This window comes from Emys orbicularis, chromosome 2 (assembly GCF_028017835.1).
Source record: "Emys orbicularis isolate rEmyOrb1 chromosome 2, rEmyOrb1.hap1, whole genome shotgun sequence".
In the NCBI taxonomy this organism is placed as follows: domain Eukaryota; kingdom Metazoa; phylum Chordata; order Testudines; family Emydidae; genus Emys; species Emys orbicularis.
The window spans coordinates 16,251,796-16,278,378 of record NC_088684.1 but is presented as its reverse complement, the minus strand read 5'-3'; the positions used below and the strand labels follow the sequence as shown (position 1 = coordinate 16,278,378).

At 41.8% G+C, this 26,583-nt stretch overlaps 1 protein-coding gene across 1 annotated transcript in view; it reads right to left on the bottom strand.

The window, feature by feature from the left end:
• Positions 1-8,210: 8,210 nt before the first annotated feature.
• The window catches only part of NDRG1 (N-myc downstream regulated 1), a 54,502-nt gene continuing 36,129 nt past the window's right edge, over positions 8,211-26,583 (bottom strand). Inside the window, exons 6-16 of the mRNA XM_065398619.1 lie at positions 22,975-23,037; positions 21,545-21,605; positions 21,019-21,105; positions 18,263-18,319; positions 16,819-16,922; positions 16,388-16,444; positions 14,800-14,851; positions 13,922-13,969; positions 11,358-11,393; positions 9,799-9,850; positions 8,211-8,476 (exon numbers count right to left, since the gene is read on the bottom strand). Of these exons, the coding sequence (XP_065254691.1) occupies positions 8,211-8,476; positions 9,799-9,850; positions 11,358-11,393; positions 13,922-13,969; positions 14,800-14,851; positions 16,388-16,444; positions 16,819-16,922; positions 18,263-18,319; positions 21,019-21,105; positions 21,545-21,605; positions 22,975-23,037 (883 nt within the window). The remainder of the gene's footprint in view (positions 8,477-9,798; positions 9,851-11,357; positions 11,394-13,921; positions 13,970-14,799; positions 14,852-16,387; positions 16,445-16,818; positions 16,923-18,262; positions 18,320-21,018; positions 21,106-21,544; positions 21,606-22,974; positions 23,038-26,583) is intronic.

Here is a 26,583-nt window from a genome sequence, read left to right as displayed (position 1 = left end):
TGAGGAACAACCTCGGGAGGGGCCCTTTGGATGAGCAAGGTGAGCTTTCATCCAGGCCAGCATTGTCAGGGCCAAGCATTCAAAATGTACCAGTCAGATTCCCACCCAAAGTCCCGAGATAGATACAAAACCTCGTGGCTGTTAAAAGCAGTCTGTATAATGCCGCCTTCTGCCCTTTGAGCCTTCGGTGGGGAGCAGCCCACCTCCCATTTGTGGCTGATCCTTTCTGATTCAAGAGTCAACCTGAAATGCAGGCCCAAAATTGCAGGCTCTCTAGCTGCATGTTCAGAGGAATTTCCCCTCTTCTAATCTCTGGGAGGAGGGGAGCTGGTGCCTTCCTTATCACTCTGTAGCCTCCTTCCCTAATCTTCCAGTCACTTCCTCCCTCCGTCTCTTGCCAAGTCACATTTCCCCTTATGTTGCTTCACAATCTCCTGTGCCACAGCTGCTCCTGTATACGGATTGCCTCCCTCCCTTCCTCCATTCGTCAGGTGCCTCTCAGTCTCTCTCTCCGTCCCACCTTTCCCTTGTCCCCACAGATCCCTATCCTCGCATTAGTCCTCTACTCCCCACACAGTCCCAGCCACGCCCCTCTGGCTTCCTCTTGCCCCACACATTCCCTTGACCCCCTCGCCCCCTTAGAGGCCTTGCTCTCCCCTCTGGCTCCCGCACTGTGAAATGACAGGGGAGTTGTAACCACCAGCTCCCGCTACATGGAAAGGACACTGCTCCCCATCTTCCCATCCCTCAAGACCTCACTTCCTCCCTGCCGCCTCTGTTGTTGCTGCTGCCAAGTTGCCAACCCCAGGGCTCAAGGTTTTGCTGATTGCATGCGACGAGGAGCCCAAAACTCGCCAAGTGCCAGTTTACTTCCAAAAGGCCAAATTTTTGCCATTTCAAAAGAACTGCTTCTGGGTTTCTACTCCCCCCTTCCCCACTGACTGCCTCCCCGCCCAAATGGCTGCATCCCGCAGCCAATAGGAAACCTCACTTTGCCATGGCCAGAGGGACTCTGTTGCCAACAGCGTATGTGCCACATGGCTTCTGCTGGCCAAGGAAGGTGGATTTGGTCCACCTGTGTATGCACCTGCATGGCTGCTCATTCATAAGGCCACCAGGTGGCAGCAAAGAGACAGACACCAGGGAGCAGCAGGGAGCTAGGTAAAATTGCCCAAACATCACCACAAGAAAGTGGTGGCCAAAAAGTTACCCGTTGCCACTTCAGGCTTAACTGGCTATCGCCAAGGCATTTTAAAAGTAGCCCAGTCAGAAAAAAAAGAAAGAAAATCAAATCACCGAGGTTGGCAGCACTGGGCTGATGCCTGGGATGGCCCTGCCCCACCTGCATCTCAGCTTCCCGAAGGACATCTCTCAGCTATTTGGGGCGGTCGCTAGGGTGACCAGATGTCCTGATTTTATAGGGACAGTCCCGATTTTGGGCTCTTTTTCTTATATAGGCTCCTATTACCCCCCACCCCCTGTCCCGATTTTTCACACTTGCTGTCTGGTCACCCTAGCGGTCGCAGACCATAAGAGGTTGAGAACCACTGGGCTAGGAGGCTGTGTTGGAGACAGTGTTGTCATCTACCCCTCCCCAACCCCTCAGGCCCTAGCGGGGCTAGGTTTAATCTGAGATAAGAGCTCCATCACCAGCCATGCCTAACTCTGGAAAGCTGAAGCAGGGAAGGAAGCTTCCTTGACTGTACTCCAAAAGACTCGGCAAGTCTCCTCTTTAGTCCAATTGGCTCTTGGCAGGTCAGACAGCCCCCGTGCCCACTTGCAGAAAACTGACTTAGGATGTTCAGCAGATGAGGCGAGCAGAAGCTCTTTGGGGCTATTACTAGTCAGGAGTTGTGTATGTGTGTGTGTGGGGGGGGGGAAGTGCGCATGCTCTGACTTGTTTAAATATCAGGCATAGGGGTCACTAGTTACCAAACGTAAAACCTATATTTGGCTCAGTGGAAATTCCCTATCCACATGTTAAAACCTTGCCTATTGTGGTAGCACCAGCTGTTCACATATGCAGGGGCCCGGTCTGTAGAGAGAGTGTCAGTAACATGTACATGATGATGATGCCAGGAAAGCAGAATGCACACGAGACATGGCAGTGCAGTGCCAGGTTATAACCTATACATGCTAGAGTCACAGCTTCACAGGACAGCACAGCTGAAATCAGAACATACTAAGACCATGTCCAATGCTGCAACAGCTGCTTGTTGCCCGAGAAGACACGAAGAGGATTCCAAACAGCAGGGAGAAAAATAAGCAGCTTTACTGAAAACGGCTTCGCCCGCTTGGCCCATCATTCACAGCAACATGTGACACTAATAAAAATCACATCTAGGTTATTTATCTGGAACTGGAGCGTTCCAGCTGTTTGGCCTGCAGCAACACGTACGCTAGCTCGCTTCAGCGCACACAGCCTGCTGTGTCAACAGGAGCCAGGTAACAACTCATGTCCTCCTGTTACTGTTACGCATTTAAAAGGACAGAGGGGGAAATCTGGGCCAAAAATCTATTCAGAACTGTCCAGAGGGGAGGCTCTCAGGGGGAGAAGAGAGAAAGCAACATTCAGACCCAGATTTCAGACATAACACCTTCCTTTCCTGATTGCGGAAGGAAAGTACGATGTCTCAGCTATACCAGATAGCAACCAGTGATATCTCTCATGGGCCCCCTCAGTATAGTATCTGGGAACTAGCATAATGACAGAGCTGTCAGTAAGCCCCCAGGGCCACATTTGCCTTTGGTGCTGTCAGGTAGCAGGCATGGAAGGATTGCTGGGAAAGGGGGGCAGGAAATTGTGTGTCAAAGTTTTTACTGCTTCTCTCCAGGTAAGATCCTACCCTGTGGTTCCCGATACACAGCCCAATTTATTCCTTTCTTACAACTGCTTCTGTTCTAGAACAGACTGTGAGAGACTGGCCAGGAAGAGTGGAGCGCTAAGTGAATGAATAGGAAACCTTTGTACTGAAGTAGCCAGCCTAACCTCTGCCTCCCATGAGGTAAGCAACACAGAGCACACATCGTCTGAGCTCTGGGTAGGGGCCTTGAAAATATTTTAACATGCATCCAATAACCACCCCATTACCTTCAGGTGGAGTAACAGCAAGTCACTTGAAGACCAGCACTGGGGAAATTATTATATCCCACCCTTTGTACTACTTTAGTCTTAGCTGACTACATACCCACCCTTTCTCAGAGCTACCACACATCTTCACGCTTAGGGCCCTGAAACCTCTTGCAGATGATCACAGAGGAAAGTCATTTTTCAGGCAGAAAGTCAGATCCATCCCATCCCAAAACACTGATTTACACCACAAGAGACTTGCTGAAGGAAAGTTCACAGAGTAAGTCACCTAGGGATTAGTTTGTCTTCTTTGAGCAGGAGACTTACTTTTTAAATCAGCTCTACTAACCATCTGAAAACAAAGTAAACTTTGACAGGCCAGTCCCACAATTTGTTAATACGATGAAAGTCATGTTCTCCTAGTAATTTAAGCTTTTCTGAAGCACTGGGGAACACTGACAATTTTTGTATACATGTAGTTGCATCATGCCATAAAGTTATTAAAAGAAAATCTATTTAAATGTATATTATCAGCTAATGTGCCTATTGAAAACTGACATCTACCAACCCTGGCATTAATGCCTGAGAGAGACACACTAAAAGCCTTAGTAATGTAGTATGACTTATATCACTATAAGATGCTTGCTAGGTAAATTCTGGTGTAGCTTAAGAGGCAAAGTCCTCTGGACAAGATTTGGAAAAATGATTGGGAATTTTGGATGCTTCTGGCCTCTTTAAGACCTGTTTATTTGGGCACCCAAAAATTGATATTTTCAAAAATCTTGACTCTGGATGAGATTCTTTAGTTTTGTACATATTGAACAAAAATTCATCCTAGCAACATGATTTGTAAAGTAGGGATGTGAAAGTAGTACAGCTGCAGAGACTTGGGTGCAGGATCATGAGGAGTTATATCTGAGTGCTAACTAAAAGCTACAGTTCTTCAGTAGCATCAAGCCTAGTTCTTTATATAGTTCAGCATTGTTCCTTGCCAAATGAGTGCTTTTGTTGCAAAGTTGCCATTCATCATAGAGGCCCCGAGCAGCAGGTCTCTTTATTGCAAGAGGGATTGGATAGCTTCCTGCTTGTCTTAGGGTACGTCTTCACTACCCGCCATATTGGTGGGTAGCAATCGATTTATCCGGGATCGATATATTGCATCTTGTTAAGACGCGATATATCAATCCCCGAACGCGCTCACCGTCAACTCCGGAACTCCACCAGAGCGAGTGGCGGTAGCACAGTCGACGGGGGAGCCGCAGCCGTTGATCCCTCGCCGTGTGGACCCCAGGTAATTCGATCCAAGATACTTCGATTTCAGCTACGCTATTCGCATAGCTGAAGTTGCGTATCTTGGATCGATTCCCTCCCCCAAGGGTAGACCAGCCCTTAAAGTCAAACAGTTAATGTTTGTGTAACAGGCAGAATATACTCCCTGGTAGGAGTGTTTACCCATTCCTGGAAGAGATGAGAGAAGGGCACACTTGTACCCTTCTTTCATAGGATGGTTTGGCACACATTCACACTCGGGTTTTACAGACTGGTTATTAAAAAACAAGTCCAGCTCTTAGGATCCATGCTGTCTAATCACTGCTGCCTGAAATGCTGTTACTAGGCTCAGAAACATTAATGATTTTTAAATGGTTTATACTTAGACCAGAGGGAGGAAAAAAAATGGGACCAATAAAGTCAGAGCAAAGCTGAAAATCCATCTATTGAAAATCCTGATCCTTAAATCACTCCCCATGTAAGGACAGTTTATTTATCCAACAAGTACTTACTAAGCTCTCTTTATCCAACACACACACCCTTCTTCTGTTAACCTACTTCAGTTCTCTGCAGAACCTGCACACATTGAACTTGATCAATATTTCCCTATGTCAAACACTCACTCACCATACCATTTTTGAACTCTACTGCTAACTAGAGCTTGGAGGGACTGCTCCTCAAATGGAGTGTGAAGGTCATGGCTGTCCCAGAGAGAATGATTCCAGTTCAGGCTTCATGTGACTTATGATGCCACTACATTGCAGAATAAAACTAGGGTTTTGCAGTAAACAGACACTCAATGTCTGTAACAGCCTATGCCCTGGAAAAACATACAATTCCAATTAGTTCTAAAATGGAGTTGGGCAGAGATTGGTTTAAGAACAGACTTAAGTTTTAGTTAACAGGAAGCTGTATTTGAGACATGTTCTGGACAGGTCTATGAATAGGACTGAGAAAAGGAGCTGTAGTTTAGCACTCAAGACCATAGTCTCTCCCCCCATCCTCCCTTTGCAGGCATAGGACAAAGGGATCTTCTCCAGATCTCCACCAAGGGAATGCAAGTCCAGACTCCTGTATTCCACTCCCAGCTTTACTCCCATGTGACCTTGGCCAAGTATTTTCCCTATTTATAAAATGGTGATAACATCTCCCTCCCCCCCAGGGGTGTTGTGGAATTCAACTTCTGTTGAGTACTTGGTCACAGGATCTCAAATTCAAATTAGAAATTCAAAGTATTATAGTGTGGGACAGTCTAAAGTCCCCATTATGCCTACACATGGAAAAACAATTCTTGCACTGAACAGCTTACAGCGACAACGGACAAGGGGGAAGAGGATCATAGAACTGGAAGGGACCACAAGAGGCCATCTGGTCCAGTCCCCTGCACTCAAGGCAGGACTAAGTATTATCTAGACCAGGGGTTGGCAAACTACAGCCCGGGGGCCACATCCGGCCCTTCAGACATTTTAATCCAGCCCTTGAGCTCCCACTGGGGAGCAGGGTCGGGGGCTTGCCCCACTCCGGTGATCCAGTCAAGGAGCAGGGTTGGAGGCTTGCCCCACTCTGCGCCTACTGTGGCTCCACACAGCTCCTGGAAGCAGCAGCATATCCCCCTTCAGGCTCCTAAATGTAGAGGCAGCCAAGGGGTTCTGCATGCTGCCCCCACCCCAAATGCCACCACCACAGCCAATGGAATTTGCAGGGGCAGCGCCTGTGGACAGGGCAGCATGCAGAGCTGCCTGGCCATGCCTCCGTGTAGGAGCCGGGGACATGCTGCTGCTTCTGGGAGCTGCTTGAGGTAAGTGCTGCCTGGAGCCTGCACTCCTGAACCCCTCCCATGCCCCAACCCAGCCCTGATCCCCCTCTTGCCCTCTGAACCCCTGGGTCCCAGCATTGCACCCCCTCCTACACCCCAAACCTCTCATCCCCAGAGCCCTCACCCCCTCCCCCAAACCCTGTGCCCCAGCCCAGAGCCCCTTCCCACACACTGAACTCTTCATTTCTGGACCCACCACAGAGCCCGCACCCCCAGCTGGAGCCCTCATCCCCTCCTACACCCCAACCTGCAATTTCATGAGCATTCATGGTCCGCCATACAATTTCCATACACAGATGTGGCCCTCGGGCCACAAAGTTTGCCCACCCCGGGGCTAGATAGCAGGCAGGGTAAGCTTAGCCTGAGAGTTAAGGCATGTGGAAAGGATAAAGTGCAATCATCTTGAAAGATTTCTATGCTTAGGATACAGGATTAAGACACAAGACACTGCAAAGTTACAAATTTATTTGTTTTGAAATAAATACAAATAGTTCGTTAAGAAAACTTTTGATAGACTTTACACAATAGTTCATTCTCTTTAATATCTGTTCTTCCTACCAACCACCATGGAAACTCTGCACAAGAGTGTAAGTTAGTCAATGTGGAGTAACCTAAAATTAAAGTTGTGTTCTTCTGAACACTGAGAACTACCCAAAATATTTAGGTATTAACACTTGCTATTTAATTACTCAATCTGATTTTTCATAGCTACATAAGAATTGTGATGTAGCAAATAGGTATCAAAGCAAGTGAAAGACTGTCCCAGTATGTATGGAAGAAAAGCTGAAGAACACTATGAAAACCTGTGGGTGCCATGCCCACTTACTTACTTCCAAAAGAAGATAACCTGGGAGATATCAATAGGTTACACTGAGATGCAGAATCATGCATTGCTAAATTTACAGTCACTAAATATTATGTTTATCAATTACAAAGTTGCCCCTCCCACCGCTGTGGAATACACTTCTCAGCACCAGCAAATTCAAAATCAGAGGTTTTAGGAGCTAGTAATTAGTGACAGTTGAGTGTACAGTATTTAATTACAAGCCATCCCTCAGTTTTTCATCTTTCCTCAACAAAGAACAGCTGCATCTGGCTTTGTTTACAGAATTCTGAGATTTACAATTGTGCTGGATACACAAAAAACCTCAAACTCCAAAGATTAAAAGCCACCGAATGTGAAAGTAAAACTGCTTCCACTGAGCAGTCATCTTTGTCATGTACAGCTACTTAAGTGTCAACTACGCCACCAAGCTTTGCTGTGTTGTGAGCTCTTTGGTTCAAGATCCCGCCAAAGAGAAAATATTAACCTGCTTATAAAAGTTAAACCTGGTCTTCACTTTGTTAAGCAGGTCTTAGGAATGGGGGAGGGTTGGGGGGACTAAATCTCAAAAAAACCCATCAAATACAAAAAATTTGCCTATTTTAGTAACACATTACTGTACTTAGGTAAAACAGGCTCAAATACTAATTAGAAGGCCTATAAATGCACAAGTTTAATTTCAAATAGGAAAAAATTAAACTATATACAGTTTGAGTTTAACTCCAGCTTCAACATGAGGCTGTACCATGTTTTGTTTTGTTTTTAAAGTCACCCATAAAGCACTGCTTTCCCTCCCCCACCCCAAAAAATTTTTTTTAAACATGTGCCACAAACTGGGTCACTTTATTTAGCCAAAGAAAGAACAAGAGATAAGAAGTGGGCATATCCTAGTTTCAAAACTTTGTTTGAACAGGATGTTAGGTAAGTCTGGTTTGATTTTGAAATGTTCACAGCCATATTAACTTTTGGCAAGCAGCCCTTAAATTTTGGCATCAGTTGGAGGAGGGCACAATAGCAGCAACCATCCGTATTAAGTAATAAAAATAGAGCAATTGAGATGTTTGCTTTCTTTGGTCCCTTTTAAACTCTGGTGAACAGAGTTCATCTTACAGGAAAGCTTGAGATTAATACCAGCTATGTGTTGTGATACACAGTGGGCAACCATTAAAAAGGTTTACAGTTTCAAACTACATCCAGGTTTTTGGTGTTTTTTTTTTTTTTTTAAAAGGTATTTAACAGGAAACTTCCATGGATTTGGGGCTAAGTTGTTCAGCATTGCTTGCAGAGTTAGGAGTGAGCTCAACGCGTGTGTCTGTGTGAGCGCGGTTCCTGGACCCATCACCAGTATGGGATCTGTTCCTGTCACCCTCACTGGTATGGGACCTGCTTCGTGTTCCTTCCCCAGTGTGAGATCTGCTCCTCTGTCCCTCCAAAGATGTGACGCTGGAACCAGATGCTGTACGGGACCTCATAAGCCTGGTCATACTAGCTGAAGGCACTGAAAGAAGAGTCCTGTATTAGTGGATTTGTTTAGAACAATTCAGTGTGCTTGAAAACAAGCCCTTGTCTTGAATTCCCAAGCTGGACAGACTAAGGCCCTGATCCTGAACACTTTTGCACATGCTTATTTTACACATGTAAGGAGTCCCACTGTTCATGATGCATGAAGTTAAACAGTGCTTTGGTACTACAGTACATGTGGGAAATTGGGTATAAACTGAACAAACAGGACCAACTTCTTAGATGTGCAAATTGAGGGGCAGTCTTTTTTTTTTTTTTTTTTTACCATGCCTCAGTGTTTAAAGCAGACTAGTAATTTTACTCCAACAACTGACCTTGATTCTTCAATTCCAATTTACACACCTCAAGTCAACTGTGTCTGCTGGTTATTACAATGTAAGAGAATGTGTAATTTCTAAAGCTAAGTAATTTTAGATTCATACTACAGGTATTCTGCATGTCACAGCAGAGCCAATGCTGTATACAGAAGATGCCAACTCAAACATTTACAGGGGGGTTAAGTTTTCCCCTCAAGTTTTAAAATTCAGTTTAAATATCCATGCATTATGTGAATACAGGGGATATGCACAGAAACCAAATTCCAAAATGTCTGCTCTGCAACCAAGTTGTGCATGTATTTTTAAAATTCGCACACATTTCTAATTGGGTGTACAGACAGCCAGTGTCCTATCGACCTGGCCTTTATACAGCCAAGTCAGATGTTTGCAAGTTTGTGCACAGCTGCTAGTGTGCCAAGATGACCCATAGTTGCATGCTCAGTTTGAGTCAGGCTCTGAAAATACTGGTTCAAATTGTGCAAGAGATTAATTTCTTCAATCCATGAGGCAAAAACAGAGAAAGGGGAATAAAAGGCAGTAAAGAGATTCAACTTAGTTCAGTTCATCTCTGTAGATTTGATATAGCAGTACGAGAATGTTTTGTTCTGTGTCTTCTAGTTGGAAAGGAGCACTTTAAAGGGCATCTTTACAAGCCATGCATCCAAACAACCTCCAAGTTGGCACCACGGCAATTTATTACCAGTGAAGTACATACAATGGTCACAATCAAGTCACACTGAGATAGCAGGGACAAGACAGGAGAACTGCAGTATCTCAGATATCACTACATATAATATCTGTGGGCACCAATATCACTGATTGGACTAAGAGTCCTCATGCTACTCTGCTATGGTCCACAAGCCCTTCCTTCCCTCACAGACAGCCGAAATTGTGGTGTAATCTAGATTTTCACAGACAACAACAGGTTACTCTATTAGCCCACTTAACTATAGCTAGTAATTTTCTTTTAATAAATACTTACTGTATCCCATTCCCTGAACAAAATATTTGAAAGCTTCTGCAAGTTTTGCAGGCTGTAAAAGGAAACGGAAACATATTGAATACAGTAATGGTCAAATGAGAGACACCGTAGTATATACACTGTCTTATTGTCTCCCTGGGTTCTACTCAATAGTGTTACACATGTAAAGAATGAGTACACAACTGAGAAAATTCCCCAGTTCCGATTTTGTTCTCTCCTCCTCTGCCCTGCTTCCCCCCCCCCCCCCCCCCCCCGGTTATATACCTATTGTACATTAATATTAGCGTGCAGCATGTTAGTTCAGTCAATTCTCCAACTGACCTCGGCCTGAACCAGGCCCAAGTTTTGCTAATGCAGTTACTGAAGCAGAAGGTTCAAAGGAACAGTGTCTCACAAAGCACATAGGACAGTTTATTTATAGCAGTTTCTAGACCAATTCCAACTAGCTGAAGTTTTAAGTGTGTTCTGCATTGACAGGTTTTTCCTCCATAAAATGAGTGAGACTATGCAAGAATCATTTAATAGACTGCTACTACTCTTGAACTGCTGCACTGACACAAGAATGTTTTCCTCTGCTGCCAGGCAAAGCAGTGACTCAAGTAACAAACTGAGGTGACAATATTTGTAATTGAACTTATGCAAGATTGTACCTTGCAGTACAGGCAACTTTTTTTTTTTTTTTTTTTAACACCCCAAATCTAGAGAATAATGGCTCTTTTTGGTCTAAATTTACATACATCAATGGGAGGGGCAGAATAAGCTCTACATTGGTATTCAAGCTTCTTACTTAAAGTTTCACCATTCTAAACAACTTGAAAAAAAAACAAAAACAAGGATGGAGTGTCTTTCTTGCACCCCTCCCGGTCACTAATCACACTATACAATGCTAGCGCAGTCCTCCTCTTTTCAATTGTAGCTGTTTACAAATTCCAGTTTCTTCAGAGTAACAAAAATTCAGGCCTACATTTCAGAATGCCTCCATTTGGCTCAGACTATAACAAAATGTATACCCTACAAGTTAATGTAGAGGCCAGCTTCTTTAGTAAATCACCACTAAATAATATAGTTAAAATTGTAGTGTACATAGCCTGTTGTATTAGGAGCCTTGGAATTTATGTCTAAACATGTTTCAAAAACACTTCATTCTCCTAAACCAGATTAGTGCATGCAAGAACAGACTAGTTATTTCCTGCCTCCCACCATGAACTATAAATAGCACAAATAACTAAATGTTTGACTTAATGATCATCCAGAAGCAGTAATCCATGTTAGTTTAGTAGGCATTCCCAATGCATTCTACATTCCCAATGCAAACCTTTACACGGTTAAGGCTTAATTAGTGGAAATATATATCCCATCCTAACCTTAATTTTGTGCTTGGTTGGTCTTCAGAGAAGCGAGATCAGGTGACTGAATGCCATCATTACTCATGAATGCCCACCAGTCATTTTAACACTTGGGAACAATGAATACCCTTCAAAATGGAGCCCATTTGTCACATTTTGCAAAACAGATTAGTGTAAGTAGTATTAGCAAGTTTTCAGTCAGTCAAATCATACCTGGGAAACTTGAGGGAGACCACCACAGTCTGCCATCTACAAGAAAGTAAACAAAAGGTAGGTCAGCATAATGCCAGAACAGGAGTTCCTTTCTGAATTCAGAGATTGTACCAAAGAAATATATTCAAGGTTTGTTTATCTGGCACTTCAAAGCACTTTAGAGACAGACATTTATTCTCATCACGGATAGGAAAGCTTGAGTAGAAGGCAACATGTAAGGCTTTTTATAAAGTGAACACCAGTTTCTTAATGTATTACCCTAGAAATCTGGATATCCAGCTCTTTTTACTGGATTTCAGTGGTATGTCTTGGCTATGAACAGGGAGATGGCACACTGGTGAAGAAGGAAAGTACCTAAGATCCTTACAGGTGAGGGTATTAAAATCAGGCAGCAATGGCTGAGACGGTGGAAGACTCCAACAGGAGGTAGATTTGTTAAGGGAAGCCAGATCTGTGAAGGCAGTCAGACTGCCTTCACATTTTTTGTACCACTTCAGTTTTCCTGCTTGTCCACCCCTCAATCAACAAGAACAGGGCTATTCCAGTGAAAGCTATGAACAGAAACAGTCAAATTGTGAATTATAGAAAGTCTGCAGTCCTATCTGGATTAGCTAAAACAAATCCTGCTAAATTCAGGGCTTTGGAGCAGAGCCCAGAGCAGCTCTGGAGCAGTGGAGTTGCAGGTTTTTGCCTGGAGCTGGAGCGGAGCCGGAGCACAGCTCCAAAGCCCTGCTGCTAATGGTCTAGAAGTAGGACTATAACATAATTCAGAATCTCAACCTCAGAAAGAGTGGTCATGTAAGGAGGTCTCCAGCTGAACAATGGCAGAGATGAAAATTTATGATTGCAGGGTGAAGGGGGCAGGAGAGGATTTGGATGGGTAAAATTCTCTATTAATGTTAGACAAGAAAAAACATCGAGAGTCTATTGCTTAGACCAGGGGCAGGCAACCTCTCACATGATTTTCAGTGGCACTCTCACTGCCCAGGTTCCTGGCCACCAGTCCGGGAGGGGGGAGGGGGGTCTGCATTTTAATTTAATTTTAAATGAAACTTCTTAAACATTTTTAAAAGCTTATTTACTTTACATACAACAATAGTTTAGTTATATATTACAGACTTATAGAAAGAGACCTTCTAAAAACATTAAAATGTATTACTGGCACGCGAAACCTGAAATTAGAGTGAATAAATGAAGACTCGGCACACCACTTCTGAAAGGTTGCCGACCCCTGGCTTAGACATTAGCACTGACTAACTGCCTTCTTTAATTATATCCTAGTAGGGAATATGGCAAGAACTCCAAATCCTGAGCAGACACTTTTTTCCTATTAACTTTTATTTAACAATGGTTAAGTACTGCAAACTACAGATGCACCCACTGCATGACTATCAAATAAAGGGAAATATTAGAATACATTTCTGATTCTGAGCTATGCTGGAAAGTAGCCCAGAGTAACAGAAAAGGCAGCCAGGTATGACAGTGCATGTAAATCAGAACATTATGTATTTATTCTACAGAGTAATTACAGCTTGTTTTGTTATTGCAGGAAGAGGTAGTGAGAGTATGGGTACACAAACAGGGAACTCACATGAAGCTAGCACAAGTATAAATGCTGGTTGCAGGTGGGTTTGTACTTGGTATAGCGCAGTAATGCCTCCACTGCCACCATGGCTATGCTGCTGATCTGGGCTGTAGCCCGTGTCTACCAAACTCAGTAAAATTGATTTAAGTCTGTTTCTTTATATATGTAAAATATTAAAATGGTTTTCATTTTACTTCAGATATAGCCTAGGTCTTGACACAAGACAATTAAGATAAAGTTGTTCACTTGTGATTAATAGATTCTACAAAATGTCCGGCTACTAAAATCCAGAAGGAAAGACATTTGTGACTATTCCTTTGGAGGCAAAAATATCCTAGTAGCAGAAGCCTGACTAGTTCACTCTACAGCAGCATTTTGCACTGACAATACAGTTTTACTTCATTAAATGACCTCCTAATCCTGTTAAGTGCCAGTTTTTAAAATCCATTATAGGATAAGTTTCTAAATATACAGCCAGTATCATCCGCCTCTGAATGTTTAGCTCAGGGTTTCAACCCCTGAGGTTCTGTATGTTCATGAATAGGGAGTCTACAGGTTAAAGCCACTTTTGTCCGCAAGTTTAAAGTACTGTGTACATATGTTGTGTATAACGAAAATAGTCTTTAATTTAAAACAAACAAACAAACAAAAACCACAGAAGATGAAAGTGAGCCCACAGCTATTTCCCCTCCCTGCTAAGTCTGAAGCATGCAAGCAGATTTTTCTCCCCAAATATTGTTTCTGCAACTACTGACCTATTTTTTATCCTCCATTCCAGTAATATTTCATTCACTAGTGCTGACTGCTCTGTGCTCAAGAAAACACTTTCCCCAGTTTACTTAACTAATCTTAAACAAATGCTCAGTATGTACAGTCATGCACCACACTGGGCTAACTTGTGCTCTCTCACTTGTTTAAGACCAATGAGGCTGCATCATTGTAACACAAATATGTAATTTACAGTTCTTATTCCTATTACCTTTAGGAGTGTGGTCTTTGTTGGGTCCAGTTTAGAGTTGCACTCTACCTATATGGAAAAATAGCACTGTTATTAGCATCTTATTCTCATCTTCAAGACCATTATTCTGAACTAATTAGTTCTTCGCGGTTCTCTCATCCAACTACTTTTTCCTTAATTGTATTAATACCTAGTTCTCCGAAAGGGTTGGTATATCCTAAAAATTGCATATTTTAGATTTTCCCCCCTGAAGCTTTTCTAAAATATTATTCAAATTTTGCTCTAATAGTCTATTCCCACATGTACAAGCAAGTCCATTAGCAAGGAATTAGGAGAGTTTTGTGCTTCACACACTGTAGTGGCAACAAACCCTGTCATGTGACTGGGGATCATGTGGTAGAATCCCAGATGGTAAGCAGCTATATGGCCAAAGAATGGACATAAAACATTGTGCCTTAATGGGTAAGTCATTCAGCCATTGAGGCTAGCTATATCGGCCAAAGCAACACACTGCTTCCAGAGTAACCGAGAGCAAAACTCCATTTAACAACAGAGAACACGTTACAATACTGGCTACAGATTCTCCTCTAAAGGAAAACATTTGTAAATTACATTTTTCTCAACCAGCTCCTTATATGCCTAAAGTACTGCTGTGGCAACTGTCCTAGAACAGTAGCCATTACATAACGGTATCCAGACAGAGGCATAAACATCTAAGAACAGTGACAGCTCTGTCTTGAAAGGTGTGAAAGGGAAGCGTTAACTGGGCTGGGTCAATAGCAGGAGACTTTCCTATATGGGGTATGATTTCTGCAATGCCAGCATAATCAGTATGCAAACTCGGAAGTTAATACAAAGGAAAAGAATGTTCTTTATTATGAAAGTCTGACTATACATACCACAGCATCAACAGCAGGAGAACTGTCACCAACCACCAACAGTGAAGGGCATCTGCAAAGAAGAAGAAAAAAAACATACACCACAAGACAGTGGTTACTTCTATGCTCATTTCAACTTTTCTATGACTCCACCCTCGCTTTTCCCAAAATTCTCCTTTAGTATGATTGGAAGGATCCTGACCTGGTTAAGTGAGTAGAAGAAATAGCATCTGCTGTCCCAAAAATGTAACTGACTAGTTTTATTATTATTCCTGGAATCCTCTATATATTAGTGAGCAGCCATGCATTTTCTCTACTTATCTCCTGAATTCTTATGCATCTTCCCCCCCCCCCCCCCAAAAGCATTCATCAGGGAAATGGTTATTTTTAAAAAAGAGTGGAATGAGTTTGGTTACAGAATTTTATTTACATGTTACATTTCATGAAACTTGTTTTTTCTACTAGCTAATGTGCAAATTTGTCCTCTTATTCCCGCCCCACCCCCAGTAAATAAAAACTTTGTAAAAGCACTCATGCTTCTATTTGTCATATATTATTCATACTTATGTTCAAATTGCAAGGTGATTGACTTAATTTGGAGCCTTACCCCACATAAGAAAACAATTACATCCACTTTCTAAGTAAAGCAGTTTAAACACCTTAAACTCAGGTTTACAAATCCATCATGGGTAAGAGTACAAGCACCACCAGGCATCACCATCTTCTCCACTATTTAATCCCCACTTGAAGAGCTACCCATCACCGGCATGCTTCCCCTGTGACAAATTTAACTAGAGACTCTTGGGGGGGCGGGGTGAAGAGATTAGAGTGACAACACACTCAAAGAGATTTAAATGCTTGCAATTGCTCCTCCCTTCAGGCTAATTAAGTTTTTAAACAAAACACTATACTCTGATCTCTTCACTATTCAAGTTTGAGGGTCACTTTACACCCAACTTGTGAGACTGCAACTTTAGGAGGGCACAACAAACTCTTCCTAAGAAAGTCCAGGATGTGCAGCAAGTTTTTAAACCCCAAATCCAAATTTTGAGACCCCTTTGTACCCATAAGCAGCAGCATGCGTCTGCAATACTGAGCTTTAAAAAAAAAAAAAAAAAAAAAAAAAAAAAGTCTACTGGAAGCTTTTATTTCAATTACAAACCTGGAACGTGTATATGCAGAACACCCACCAATCATACCACTGCTTTAAGGCCTTTAACACAGCGATACTCGAAAGGTGCTCTTTAATGGGTCTCCTTGCGGCACATTATATTAAAACACTTATTAACCAAAGTTAATCAGGATGCTTTTATTATGTTATTAACCAATTGTAATTGGGAAAATACTTGGTCAGTCATTTTATAAAAATATATTTCCCATCATACTGTTTAAATATTAATATATAGTATTATAGTAAATGAAACAATAAGTTCACACTCACGTGGTTCTTTTGGGTAATGCTGATTGCTCATTTGGCTCCTGAACCACTGAGGTCTGAGTATCACTGCTCTAATGACTGTCCCCATAACAGTGTCCATGCCATTAACAGTTACTTAAATCTAGCACAGATTTTACATTTTTCCAATTCATATGAACCAGTAATACTTACTGTAGAGTAACAACATTTGCTCCAGGAATAGGACGCTCAATCTCAAGATCTCTTCGACTGAAGATTGAGAGACAAAAAGCTTATTGATACATTGGGCTTCAGGTATTCACGTGAATTTCTACACATTTCCAAACATGAAATTATACAAGTTACTTAAAGATACATACATATACACACACACACACACACACACACCTGAATTTTCTTTGGATTTGTAGTTTTAGTTTAGTCAGCCCCTGAAGTTTAAAAAAAGGACACACTATAGGCAGTGTCTCAAGATGACCCTTTGATAGAGTTATGGTTTCCAATACAATTCTGCTTGACCTTTCATTAGAGAGCATCTCTGCTGCATAAATGATATTTGCTGGTCCCTTGAGTGATTGCTTAACATGTTTCACTGTAAAGACTAATTGGAGAACAAAGTATATTACCTGTTGTACGAGTTGACAAAGAGATGAAGATTGGTTTGATTCATATCGTTGACAATATGTTGGCGATAAGTATGGATCAGATCATGGTTGTTATGAATCTCTTCCTAGATTAAAAAGTGTCATTTAATATTAAGATACTACTATGATAAATGGCATTGTAGCATTGCTTAATTACAAATAAAGACTTATTAAAACAAGCAAGCCCCTTTAAGAAGCTTTTCAGGCATTAAGTGTTCTCAAACCATTAGTACCAATATTTTTTTTTCAGGGTTGAAGTAATGCAAGTTGTCTGAAAGTCAGTTCCAGACTTAGTTGTACAGTTTTATTAATTCAAGGCACTTAATCTCATAACATTGCATGGTTTGCAGTTTGCTTGTGCAGTGTTGATGATCAACCTGAAATCCACATCCTTTCTAACAAACCAAAGGATGCAAGGAAAAAGTCATTGAAGAGATGTATAGTATCAAGGAAATACAGTTGAAACTGCTGAGAGACTTCAGGATTAAGAGCCAGACTTTTAAAAACAAGTCAAGTTAAAAAAAAATAGTAATTATGTTCAGACCAAAACAGATGTTCAAAGCGTGACAAAAATTAGTGAACATCTACAAAACTGCGCTCAATTTTGCAAGACAAGAGCAAGTAGCAGAGCTTCAAGGTCATTAAAATAGTTGTCTTTGAAAGTTAGTGCTTTAGAGTCTACCTCTACACAAGCCTTAGAAAATAGAGTATTTGACATTAAGGTAGACACACCCAAAAAAAGCTTAGTTTATACCAGTAACTTGTTTTCCAGATTTATGACTTATTATGGTGCCAAAATACAGCAGGAGAGCTCTTATCAGGAGCTAAAACAATAAGCCGTATTGTACTATCAACGTTTAGAGCAGAAATTGCCACTGAAATCAGTGAGGAGTTCTGCTTAGAACTTTATTTAAACAACCAATTTAACAAGCAATTAAATCTCTCCACTATGGCTATATGCAGCCTTTCATATACTGCATATCAAACTTCAGTGATAGGGCAAGTTGCACCTGGAAACATTTGAATTTAAAATGTTGTGAACAGTTTGTGGTTGAGACAGAAGTTACAGCTTGTGTTTTAGTTTTGGTATTTTAAAATGGTACAAAGGTACACGTTTTCCAATGTTTGAGGGATGATACATTAGCACTACAGAGCGTGGTGGCGTGCATGCACCTGTATTCCCAGCTACCTGGGAGGCGGAGGCTGGCAGATCACTTGAGCCTACAGGTTCTGGGCTGCAGTGTGCTATGCCAATCGGGTGTCTGGTGCCACTGACAGCCTGGCCAGCGGGTAGTTAAAGGAATGGCTAGAACACGAACGACGTGTTGTGATTGGCACTCTCTCTGAGAGGACTGATCGATCAAGGTGACATTAGCATTCCCCGCAATATGAGAGCTAAACAAGTGGGAGCCTCAAAGTAGCTTACCTTCCCAAAAAGATGTGAAATGACCATATCTGGAAGGGCATGAGCCCATCCTGAGATCTAAACAATGAGAAAGAGTTAAACAAGAGACATTGAACAGCATAATCAAAAAGGAAGATTGGTCAGCTAGAAATATCTTTGCTCTCCCATGATTGGTCAGATATTTACACTAGTTATGTCAGAAGGCACTACAAGTGCAAGTAGCACAAATCACACTTGAAAAGTGCCCACAGGATAGAACTCTTGGACTATCCTTGCAGTTTACCTAGTGTAAGCACATAAGCGTCAACATAACGAACGCACAGTAGATGGGGAAAGAATGCCCCATACTCATGCAATCATTCCTTAGAACTTTGGACTAGCTGACATGATATGGGCAGTTTGTGAACAAAATTCTACCCTTAGGACAAAACCTGCATCTGGATAACGTTCCTAAATTGGTACCCAAGACACATGCAGTAGTAGTTCCCAGAACAAATGCAAATAAATTTTGAAAGGAGAAAGGGGCAAAATCCAATGGTACCACCTGCTAGGCTCAGTGATTCCAAATGAGTGTTGAGAGAAGCATGGGGATTGGGACACTGAAGAATTTAAAATGAGCCAAGGCTATTGGGTGAGGTGATCACCTATTTTGCAGGCCAGTTAGCCCATCTTTATAAGTAGCTTTCCAGTCCCTCCCAGGTCAAGTAATGTTTGTTAATCCAGTAAAGTACAAAAAACCCCACCCTCTTCTGTTGTTAAACCAAGGAGGTAAATAGCTCTCAATCTGAGAAAGACTGTCCTACACCCCCATCTCTGGAACCAGAGCACATTGTGTCATGACATTACAAGGTGTGCATTGATTTGCTCAATTTGGGACTTGGCAGACAAGTTGTTTAGCCTAGAAATACCAGAGTTTTTGTAGCTTCCAATGGATAAATGTAGGAAGTTCTATATGCAGAGATTTAGAGCCACCCATCTGTTTTCTGGGGTGCAAGTGTGCCCACACACTTTAATATAAACATGTTACTGGACAAGATGCATGTTTTTGGACATGTTTGTATTATCTTGTACAGACATACATTTGTGTACCATATGCAAGCCTAAAAATGGTAACATTAAACCTATTACTCCTCACTCATTTAAATGTTAGGCCTTGAAGCTTACAGTCGTTAGTATTCCTTAGTCTTCAGATTAAAATGTGGTCAGAAGATGCATGAAGATTTTGTTGTGCATTTTCCTGCACAGCGGTGTCACTTCTAAAACAGTAGTGACACATTCTTGACAATCCTTTGTCATGATCCTCCTGGCTATTTTAGTTATTTAATGCATTTGTCTGATTTCCTTAACATTTTTGAAACATGTACTCCCCACCCCCCCTAATTTTCAATACCCTAGCTCACATTATGGATTGCTGGTTGGCAGGCAAAGCTATGGGCAAAGAAAGGGTTACTTATCTGTAACTGAAGGGTTCTTTGAGATGTGTGGTCCCTATCTGTATTCCACTAAGGGTTTACACATGAATACCATTCATCTGGAGCCAGAGAATTTAAAAGTACAGTGTCCATTGGTGCATGCATGCGCCCTTGCTTTACCTCCTGGTTTCAACTGAGGTAATAAAGAGCAGAGCGGACTGACTGTGCCTCCAGTTCCTTCTCCACAGCAAATGAACAGATCCACAGCAGAGGGGAAGAAAGGTGGGAAGTGGAACCACACATCTTGAAGAACCTCCAGTTATAGGTAAGTAACCTCATCTTTAAGTGATGGTCCCTATTGTATTCCACAGAGGGTGATTAATAAGCAGTACCTAAGTTGGAGGAGGGTGCAAGGAAGAGGATGGAACAGTTGACCAGAGGACAGTCATGCCAAACGAGGCATCTGTCAGAATCTTGTGCAAAGGCGTAATGAAGGTATGTACTACCCTACATGTCTGGAAGCAACACATTCCACAGGGCGGCCGTAGTCAATGCTTGCACTCTTGTGGAATGGGCTCTCAACCCAAGGGGTGGAGGCAATCCCAGTAACCAATAGCAAAGTGTAATGCATCCTAAAATCCATTTAGAAATCCTGTGTGGAGATTGCCTGTCTCTTAATCCTTTCAGCTATAGTGACAAACAGTCTAGGAGATTTCCTGATTGGTCTCTTCCTCTGCACTTTTGTAAAAGGCCAAGGTCCTGCGGACATTGAGGGAGTGAAGGCGCCGCTCCTCTGCTGAAGTTACATAAAGAAAGTAGCTAAGTATGGGTTGGTTGAGATGAAAACCAAGAAACAACCTCTGGTAGAAACTTGGCTTGCAGGTTCAGGGAGACTGCCCACTTGGCTTGAGTGGTCTGCGGTCCTTCTGTTCCGGTCAGTACTTGCCTATCCCTCATTGGCCACATATCAGCCTGCATGTACATCACTAGCTTTCTCGCTTCGCCTTCGCTGTCTTCAGCTGTGGCTCCAGAGAGTCTATCCACCTATGCGAGCAACGGGGTGGGGGAGATCCTGGGTTGCTCTTAAATTCAGAAAGCGATCTTGGGCATAAAAAAGTTGGAGACCACTGAGCTAAAGTTTATCAACCCTACAGGAAGTACTCTAGTTAAAACTGAAGAATGGAACCAAAAGCAATTATCCTTCAATATTGCAGCCACAATTTTAATAGGGAATACACACTGAAAAAAGCTTAGCTAAAATCTGATGTGACATTTTAAGAGCCCATTGTTCAAGCGCAAACCTTCACATGCAAACTCAAGATAGACATTTATTGTTTATTTAAAAAAAAAAAAAATTTTTTTTACCTTAGTTGCTGCCCAGTCCATCCATCCTTCAGCACAAGGGTTTACATTGATGAGAACTAGTCCTTCCACCATTTCTGGATTGTTCAGCTGCAGTTTAAGAGATCATGCAAGTAGCCAGATACATGTTGTAAACAGATTAACAATACAGAGTTTAAATTAGAGGGATAATCATTTTGGGGCAGGGCATTGGGAAGTCTAATTTTATCATGTGAAAGATATGCAATAAGTTTGTGTCTTTACTCAAAGTAATTTGGCTGGACAACTTTGATAATATTTAACTTCTTCTCCATCTTAAATTTAAGTAGAGAATTTCCATTAAGAAACAACCATCCACAAGTTAACTGGGTAGAGCCCTGGGTTTAACAGATTTGATCTTCTGAATTTACCATCCTGAAGATCAGGTTATTCCACTTTAAAAACTTGACTGCTTAAATAAGTGGGTATGGCAGGGTAGGAAATATTTGCATAGGCTACAGGTGTCATGTAGATGAGCATCAAGGTTTTAAGAAAGCTCCATGAAACTTACAGCAAACCTAGTTAAGATGTAGGCACCAGCTCCAGTTCCCATTCCAATAACACTTTTCAGCCTACATAGAGCAGTTATGTGCAATAAAACAAAAAGAGAAAGTGTCAGTAAAAGTGCACTAAAATAAACAAGTTCCATCCAACCAATCTCTCTCTTTTAGGTCACAACTACTACATGCCAGTTCCTGTTTATTATAGAGCGGGTCAGCAGTTGGTGTAAGTGGTCACAACTGCATGGACTTCAATGGGGCTTCAAAAATTTACACCATTAACAGATCTGCTCCTAGCAGTTAGCAAAGTAACTCAGTGCTCTCTTGGTTTCAGCTAAATAGTTATATTCATGGGACAACTGTCCATCTGCTTTCCAGTATTGTGACAGTTACAGTATTTCTTTAGAGAAATATACTGTGTGAACTATAGTATTATTCTGATTCTGGCAATCATGACCACTGGACAATGTCACCCCAATCTTTTTTTTTCCTTCAGTAGTGAAAGAAAAAGGCTGCTATGCTAGTTATCAGGCAATACATAAAGTTACCAGAATACACTAAATTGAAGCTAGTCTTATGAATAACTTGAACGGCATATACCTGTTAGGCATGAATAGACCAATTTCAGTTCAGTGCAAATTAAAGCATTTACTGCAATGGGGTCTTTGAAAACCAGTAGAAGGGGAGAAAAATCAGCACAAGACAAACACCTTCACAAAAACAAATCATACAATATTTTAATAAAAAGCTGGCATGAGACTGGTGTATTCTAATCAGTGACATTAATAAATGGAAACATATACCAAACAGGCTTATTGTTTAACTTTTATCTGAATCCACCTTAGAATGTCTTGCTCTCTGAGAGGAAAGATGCTAGGAGAATTTTCAGTGATTCAGAGTCTTACACAAAAATATTGAGACATTTGATCACATTACATTTTCAAGACAACTTTATCACCGTTGGGGCAGGGAAAGAGCAAGACAAAAGGAGTTCTGTCCAAGTTCTTGCAGTAAGTAGTCTGCACCATGAACAATTTAAATTAAACTAAATGAGAAAAGTCTACCCATGGACAAATTTGAAATGGTTTAAAAAATTTTAAACTAGCAATAACTGAACAAGACTTCTCAAAACAAGGACAAGTACCAATAAAATTAAGTACTTTTAGAAAAAAAGGACAAGTGCAATATAGGGAATAAGGTGGAAATTAAAACGAAGAATAGCAGTGAATCAATCTTTCTATAAAAGGATTTTTTTTATAAAGAGTTGGGACAAAAATTGAGAAGCAGCGCATATGAACATTTGAGTTTAGAAGCTGGACACATTCTCCCAAAAGTTAGGCGAACTTTCTTATCTATTCAGTACACCACATGCTGAAGGAACTGTCAGAAGACCATAAAGACCAAAATGAAGGCTGAATGATTAGTAAACAACTCTACTCACCCAAATTGTTTTAGGATCCCAGGGAGCATTTCTGCCAGCTGATCCATGGAGGGATACATGTATCTACAAGAAAAAGGTATTGGTAAAATTTGGTAATTACCCATGCCAGGAAGGTTTCATCCACGGGAGCAGACACACATTTAAGACTAAAGAAAAAAGAAGTAGGTGTTACATCTATAACACTTTGCACTTCTGGCTCAATTCAGGCAAGGATCTTTAAGTGCTTTTAGAAACAATTAAGCCTCAGCACTGGTACAATGGAGAAGTCATCATTTTGCAAATGGGGTAAGGAGAGCCACTGGGGGGGGGGGTAGTAGGGCTGGAAGGAAAGTCAGTTAATGAAAAAAAAAATTAAGTTTTGATATTTGTTTTTGTTCAGATATGGAACCAAAGCCATCATGAGTTTTTGTAAAACAGCCTGGTGGTTGGGGCACTCACTCGGGACATGGGAAACCCAGGTTCACATCCCTGCTCTGCCTGATTTGGAGCGGAGACACAACCCAGGCAAGTGCCCTAACCACCAGGCTACAGCAGCAGTCTCTCTCCATCTCTCCAGTTGGAGCTATTCCACTGTGTGGAAATTAAATGTTCACTGTGCCAGAGAAACTGACTATATAGCCCAGGGATTAAGGCACTTCACCTGGGTTGCAGGAATTAAGCAGAGCCAGGACTTAAACCTGGACCTCCCACATTCCAGGTGAGTGCCAACCAGACTACTGGCTATTGTAGAGTCTCTCCTCCCCCCACCCAGATCCTGACTGATCTTGTTGAAACGGAAATGTTTCGCGAACCCAGACCGCGTTTTGATAGAAAAAAAAAGTTTAATTAAAAAAAAAATAATAATAATAATAATAATAAAATAATAATAATAATAATGTTGACCACCAACTCTAAAGGTAAGTGACTTGCCTAATGCCACTAGTTTTGTGGCAGGAGCAATTAAATGCAGAGCTCTTGACTCAGTTTTGTTCTTTGGTCATTAGAGGCTTCCTTAGTAAGGAGACTGTTTACTGCCTAAATTCAATGACCGAACAAACTCCCCCCTTTAGAGCATATTTCAGCAAAAAGTTATTTTTGTGTAATTTTTTCCACATGATTTATTGCTTACTAGCTAACAAGCCTAAAAAAGCATCAGAAAACCAAACAATATGTGTCCTAAATCCCACCATGCAGTGAATAGGCTGGAGAAGTTTAAGGGTCAAATTCACTGTAGATATAAATTGGTGCAGCTCTATTGAAGTCGGAACTATGCCAGCTTGCCCCCGGGGTTTAAAATAAGCCCATTTGCCTTAAGCGTACTTCATTATTAGCGTTAACCTATGGCAAGTCTAACAGTCAGTGTGTCTATTGTGAGTCTAAGAGAATCAGCTAATGGCTAGCTGGGCAAAATTTTGGGAATTAACTCATTACTAACTGGCCAGAATTTTAATACCCTGAAGTACTGGCCCCTACAAAGGCAATAATACAGGACTTTTATAGAAGGCGTCCAAGTGGATTTTGTTTTGGAATCCAAGAAATATCCCACCAAAGTAGATGCTACTGGGGTAAGCAAAATGAAGCCCTTGCTGCTGACTAGTGTTGAATAACTGATGAGCCTCTCTTAAAAACACTTGGCAGAAAACCACAGCTATCTCCTGTGACGTGCCTACTTTCACTCATTATCAGTTTCCTTGAGGTGAAGCTATGTTGGGTCATGAAAGAGGTTTTGTATATTGGGCAAGAGAGAGGAAAGGTATTTGGCTTCCTACTCCCCCTTGAACCACAAGCCCCCAATTAATGCTGGCACTTAACAGTAGGATAGAACTACATTTAAAAGTTTTGAATAAAGGAGGCGCTCTTCTCTCTGTGATGCCAATTGGCGCAAGGGGGAATGCCATCATCCCTGCCCCCAGCCAGTTTTTGCACTTGCTCAAAGTTCCATAGGCCATGACCTGACCACTTTTAAGAAGAACCCTGCTTAAATCAATACAGTTGCTGCTGGAGCATTACTCTGGCCGCATGGTTGCAATATCACTGAAATTTGACCTGCCATCCCTCTGTACAGACAGGAGAGGCAGCCAGGCCAAATTTCAGTGGGTGGTATTGCAAACTGGCTCATGGGGTTGCAATGCCACCCCCAGATAAAGGGGAAGCTGGGCCAAATGCTGTTGCGACCTGGCATACAAAGTGTTCCTCTACGACAGCATATAGGGGTGTCCACAGAGAACTCAACTCCTGGTGGCACTGGCTCACGCACTGAGAGTAAAAAAGGGGAGACTTCCTGGTCGACAGAGACAGGGGTCTCTGCAGGAAGATTGGGGAGGAGGGATGAGCAGGGACTAGAATAGGGTCCCTGACAGGGAGGCAGGGGCTAGAATTTGCCACCCCACTCCACCAACAAGAAATATCTGAATTGACACCATACTGCTATCTCTACCCACTTTGGGCTAGAAAAAAAGTGTTTGTTAAAAAAAAAAAAAAAAAAAAAAAAAAAAAGACACAAATAGTGTTTTCAACTATTTCTACCAACCTGGTTTAAGAACATATGTACAGAAGACAAACTGGCACAGGGGAAGAATCTAATCCAGTGGCCCTGCCAGAGACTGAAGTGACATTCCTGATAGGCCACTCAAAACGACAGCAAGCCCCAAAGAGAAGATATTCCACAACATGTACAAATTGCATGCGTTTCCTAACTAGTGAAAGCAACAACACTGTTGGCTGTGGTACATGTAGTCTTTTCAGCAATGTCAGCTAGGGGTGTGATTTTTTGTGGGACCGCATTTCTATACTGGCAAAAGCCCCAGTGTAGATATAGTTGTCCTATAGTTGCTTTCTGCCAGTATACCTGATTTTGCTCAAACTGGTATGAACTATCTAGCTTAGACTAGGCCTTTGTCTATGAAGCCTCTAACTCCTAGGTTGTGGTTTTTTGTTTTTTAAATTAAGTCTATTATAGGAGATGTTGGGCAACGTTAGCGGTTAGGTTGCTTAGAAGCACAAAATCTACAAGTTTGAGTAGATGAGAGACAAAGCTCTTGCACCAAGAAGTACACTGAATTCACATAAGGTCAGATTATCAGCGGTTGTAAAATCTGTGTAGCTCCACTGATGTAAGTGAAGCTATGTCAATTTAAGCCATCTGAGAATCTGGCCCCCAATCTTTTCCAACGAGACTTCTCACTGCCATACCAGCTTAAAAGCAAGCGATCTAGCCCAACTCACATAACATGGGTAAAAGTAAGCCAATTAATTAGTACTACTACACCTAGCTCTTACACAGTACAACTCTTACTTCCTTTGCCCATTTCCCTTTGCCTGGTGGAAATTCCTTCTACATCATGTTGAGTATTATCCAAAATATATCTTAACTTAGGGCAATCCAGTCTTATTTGGCTAAAACATCAGACACACACTTTGGCCAAGATAATCCTTTTACACGTTGGCAGGCTTTACTAGTACAAAAAATTCACACTGAACAGGACAAAGGATTTTCAGCAGGGTTACAAAACAATGCTCAGGAGTTAACAGCTTAAGATGTATAAGGCATCCTATTAAGGAACTATTTGTGTTAATATTCAGCAAATTGGATTTTCCAAGTAGCACTAGCATTTTAGTTTATCAATTCTG